General features: G+C 46.9%; 1 protein-coding gene across 1 annotated transcript; it reads right to left on the minus strand.

The window, feature by feature from the left end:
* Positions 1 to 753: 753 nt before the first annotated feature.
* LOC133897876 (cinnamoyl-CoA reductase 1-like) lies at positions 754 to 3,401 on the minus strand. Its single transcript, XM_062338704.1, has 5 exons — positions 3,185 to 3,401; positions 2,868 to 3,022; positions 2,572 to 2,757; positions 1,445 to 1,797; positions 754 to 1,325 (listed from the first exon to the last, which is right to left on the minus strand). The coding sequence occupies exons 1-5, from the start codon at positions 3,309 to 3,311 to the stop codon at positions 1,145 to 1,147; spliced, it is 1,002 nt and encodes a 333-aa protein (XP_062194688.1). The 5' UTR covers positions 3,312 to 3,401; the 3' UTR covers positions 754 to 1,144.
* Positions 3,402 to 3,920: the final 519 nt, after the last annotated feature.

Here is a 3,920-nt window from a genome sequence, read left to right on the forward strand (position 1 = left end):
GAGCTAAAACCGAGAACAAGTGAGGGCTTGGTTTGAGCAGCATTAGGATTGAGAGTAATTGAACCATGAACATAAAACTTACTGCAATTAAGGGCTGAAAAATGACTAATTAAGATCAAAAAGAGGCATGATGAACAAAAAAAAAAACAACTTATCCGAGGCAAGATCAAGGCAATTAGGAGTCTTAGCGGTTCCAGAACTAGGCTAATTGGCTGTGATTCCAAGTGTTAGCTTAGAATAAACTAAACCAAAATAAATCTTTAGTCTAATTATATGAACACTTCTTTAATTAATGCAGAATTAGGTGGACCTTGATTGGGTGATACCACTGGGGACGATCTCGGTCACTCGGTGAAGAACAACGATTGGAATCAGCTCTAGGTTGATGTAGCCTCAAGTCGATGTTGGTGTCGCATGCAAGGACATAAATGGCGGACGCCGGGATGTGCCAGTGTTGGTGACGGCCTTCCGTTCATAGCAGTGTCCTCTTAGATCGGTTTTAGGGTTTTTAAGGTGTCAGGATGAGGGTAACCACACAAGCAATTAATTAGCATCATGGGTGGCCAGCTCCCCTTATAGCGTGGTGCTGGGCGACTTGGGACCGAAACCATTAGTTGGTTTCCACCTCCGATCAAGACGTGTAAGGTGTGGGCCTTGCGGTTTGAGTCGCCGAGATCATAACCAACACTTTTCTCTTTCATTTTGCATTTGACCACTTGCTAGAATTTAATCACTTTACTAACTCTTAGCACAGAAGCAACTCAAACTTTAAATTTTAGTAGTATACAAAGGGAAAATTCAGAAATTGTACATCATGAATGTTTCGATAGCTTCATCTCAGTGTGGTACCGAAACAAAAGGTGCTTTCATAATTGCACCTAATTTTGCACTTGCACTGATATGATCTGTATTTGTCTAGAGCTAAAGGCACCCATTATTGCTCACGATATATATATATATTACACTCATATATTCCAAACAGATATGTTGTGCACGTCATAGAGCACTGATCGATCGGTCGGTGGCTCACGCATGCATGCACCAATTAAAGCGCACAGGTGTACATGCATATATGGATAAAAGGTTAATTAATATAATCAGCTTGCTCTCTGATAATGTGTTGTAGTAGTGAATGTTGGAATCATTAGGTGATGAGTTCGTCGTGGTCATTTGGCGGGAGCACGGGCAGCATCCCTTTCTCCTGGAGGCTCTTCACCGTCTCGTAGAGGCACTGCAGCACCGGCACGAACTCCATCCCGAGATCCTTGAGCCTCTGGTTCGAGAACTTGTAGCCTTTCACCGGAGGGTTCACCTCGTCCTTGCACCTGCACGCACTCAGCATCACGAATCTCAAAAGCAAATCAACGGTACGTGTCGATGGTAGAAACTGTCTCTTGTGCAGGTAGAAGAACTATCAATTGTTCGTGTAATCCTCTGGACGTACTTGGTGGGTATGGGGTACTCCGGGAAGAGCTTGGCTAGGATGCGGCAGAGCTCGCCGCGGTGGAGGGTGCTCTCGGCGCAGATGTACCGGCCGTGCGCGTCCGGCGCCTCGTAAACCCGGACGTGCGCCTCGGCGACGTCCTTGACGTGCACGTACGCCTGCGCGGCGTTCACGTACATCTTGGCCGACCCCGTCAGGTACTTCATCACGTGATCCGTGCTCGCGTTCACCGTCGGCTGCAGGAGCGGACCCAGCACCAGGACCGGGTTCACCACGATCAGGTCCACGCCGCGCTTCCGCGCCACCTCCCATGCGCCCTGCTCCGCCAGCGTCTTCGCGTAGCAGTACCAGTTCTGCACAATATCATGTGATTGATATATTCTCTCCTACTTATTTAGAATAACATTTTTCTGTTATATTCTTCCATTAATGCGAGAAATTCTTGTCCCTCATGACGACAGAGGTTTCTTTTGCGTTACTAGTGGTTTACAGGCACTCTCTCCCGTCATTGTAATTTTGATAAGCAAAATTTATTTACAGTCTCCATCTAAACAACTGCACCTACGAAAAATACATGGAAAATATAATTGTTTTTTAATAAGTGGTCTGGATCATACAGCCCATAAGAAAATTGTGCAGTCATTCGTTTTCGAAATGGTACATACTTTTTGACGTATGAGTAAAAGAAACTGATGATAGCGATGGATACCGTCTGTTGAGCTAGACACATATTTTTTTTCTTATATTTGGTCTTACCTACACAGGAGATCCCATGGAGTAGTACGTAGCACAAAAGTATTTGTAGTTAAAAAGTGGCCGAAAAGAATTATCTGGTTGGTATTTGACGCCACCAAGGAACTACTCCTGACGACCCATGGAGCTCAGAGGTCAACGTCGATCGGACCTTTTTATCCAGGTTTGGTGAAGTTTGAAATGTGTGCGACAACAAAAGCATGGATCATTTGATCACCAAATCACCGGCATGGGGCATGCGGTAATTATTTTGTATCCAAGGTTTCAACGACAAGCTACGTACTAATTTTCTTCCGTACGATCATTAGTTCCAAGACTCACAGTCAGCTTAATTTTATTTGAAATAAATTATATGGGATCTACTAGCTAGATACCTCGGTCTTCCTGCAGTAGTCGAGGTCGCTCCAGCAGGTGTCATCGACGGGCTTGTTGGGGTCGCGGAAGGGGTTCATGTACACCGTGCCGATGGACGACGTGAACACGACGCGCTTGACGCCGGTGTCGGCAGCTGCTGTGATCACATACCGCGTCCCACGGATGGCCGGCTCGATCATCTTCTCCTGAGAGTTTTCCATGGTGCCAAATGAACGTTTTGAACTGGTCAGTCTACCCGAGTGGATACGTACGCTACTGCCAAAAGAAGTAGTCCAAGGAATGTATATGCACGTACAGGGTCATCGGTGACCGGAGAGGCGGCGTGGAAGACACCCTCGCAGCCGGAGAAGGCCGCGACAAGGCTGTCGGGATCCAGCAGGTCGGCTCGGAGGAGGATGAAGCGGTCGGCGGCGCCGCCGAGCGTCCGCAGGTGGTCGTTCTTAGGATCAACTGAGAGAGTACGTAGGAGCAAACAAGAATAGTTAGTACATATGTGAATAATTAAGTGACCATACGAAATATGAAGTATCCAATACTATTTTTGACCGTAAGCTGCTAGCTAGCAAGGTAGCAGCAGTTTAGTTTTGCAAGAGTGCTCGGATGAGTACCCACCAGGGTTCCTGACCGTGCCTCGCACGGTGTAACCCTTCTCCAGGAGGCCCTTTACGAGCCAGGACGCGATGAACCCACCGGCGCCAGTGACGCAGACCGTCCGGCCGTGGCCGGGGAGGGCCGGCATCCTACTTCTCCTGTCTGGTGCCCGCTAGTTAGCCCGTGACAGGTATTCGTGTTCTCCAACTATCTAACAGGGTGAGACAGGACAGTGCCCAGTTTGGTATGCAAGAAAATGAGGCGCACATTGTGGCTGTACTTATAGAGGCGACGCACCGCAGAGCGAGAGTGGATCAAGACGGTAGGAAAAGGGTGGGACCCATGTCTACAGTATATATGTATATATAGTTGGTGAGAATTTTTCTTTATTTCCTCTTCGAGACACTGGTAAGGTAATATATAATCAGTACATAGCTATAAGAAGAAACCAAATGTCACCAAGACCTATCAACGATGATCATGTGTAATTTCTTAACCGGCCGGTGGCGCGTAGGCCAGCGGCTCGGAGTTGGTAGCGAGCTACTCCGAATGCGCGCGTGAGGGGTTAAAAAAAAATACGGTGATTTAAATTGTAGTAGGTATTGTCAGCTACTAAGGCTAGATTACTACAAATTAGCAAATTGAAGTTCAGAAAATGAAACGCAGTCTACTAATAAGCGTGTTCTATATATCGCGCGCGCTGTGCAAAAAGGGGTACTATATATACCTTCCAATTAAACTCTCATTCTGTGGTAAG

The sequence above is a fragment of the Phragmites australis genome, chromosome 17 (assembly GCF_958298935.1).
Source record: "Phragmites australis chromosome 17, lpPhrAust1.1, whole genome shotgun sequence".
Classification (NCBI taxonomy): Eukaryota; Viridiplantae; Streptophyta; class Magnoliopsida; order Poales; family Poaceae; genus Phragmites; species Phragmites australis.

Coding starts and splice junctions, on each gene's coding strand:
- LOC133897876 (XM_062338704.1), bottom strand. CDS start 3,311: ATGCCGGCCCTCCCCGGCCACGGCCGGACGGTCTGCGTCACTGGCGCC. Junction 1,798..2,571: donor ACTACTGCAGGAAGACCGAG/GTATCTAGCTAG, acceptor GATATTGTGCAG/AACTGGTACTGCTACGCGAA. Junction 1,326..1,444: donor GAGTACCCCATACCCACCAA/GTACGTCCAGAG, acceptor GAGTGCGTGCAG/GTGCAAGGACGAGGTGAACC.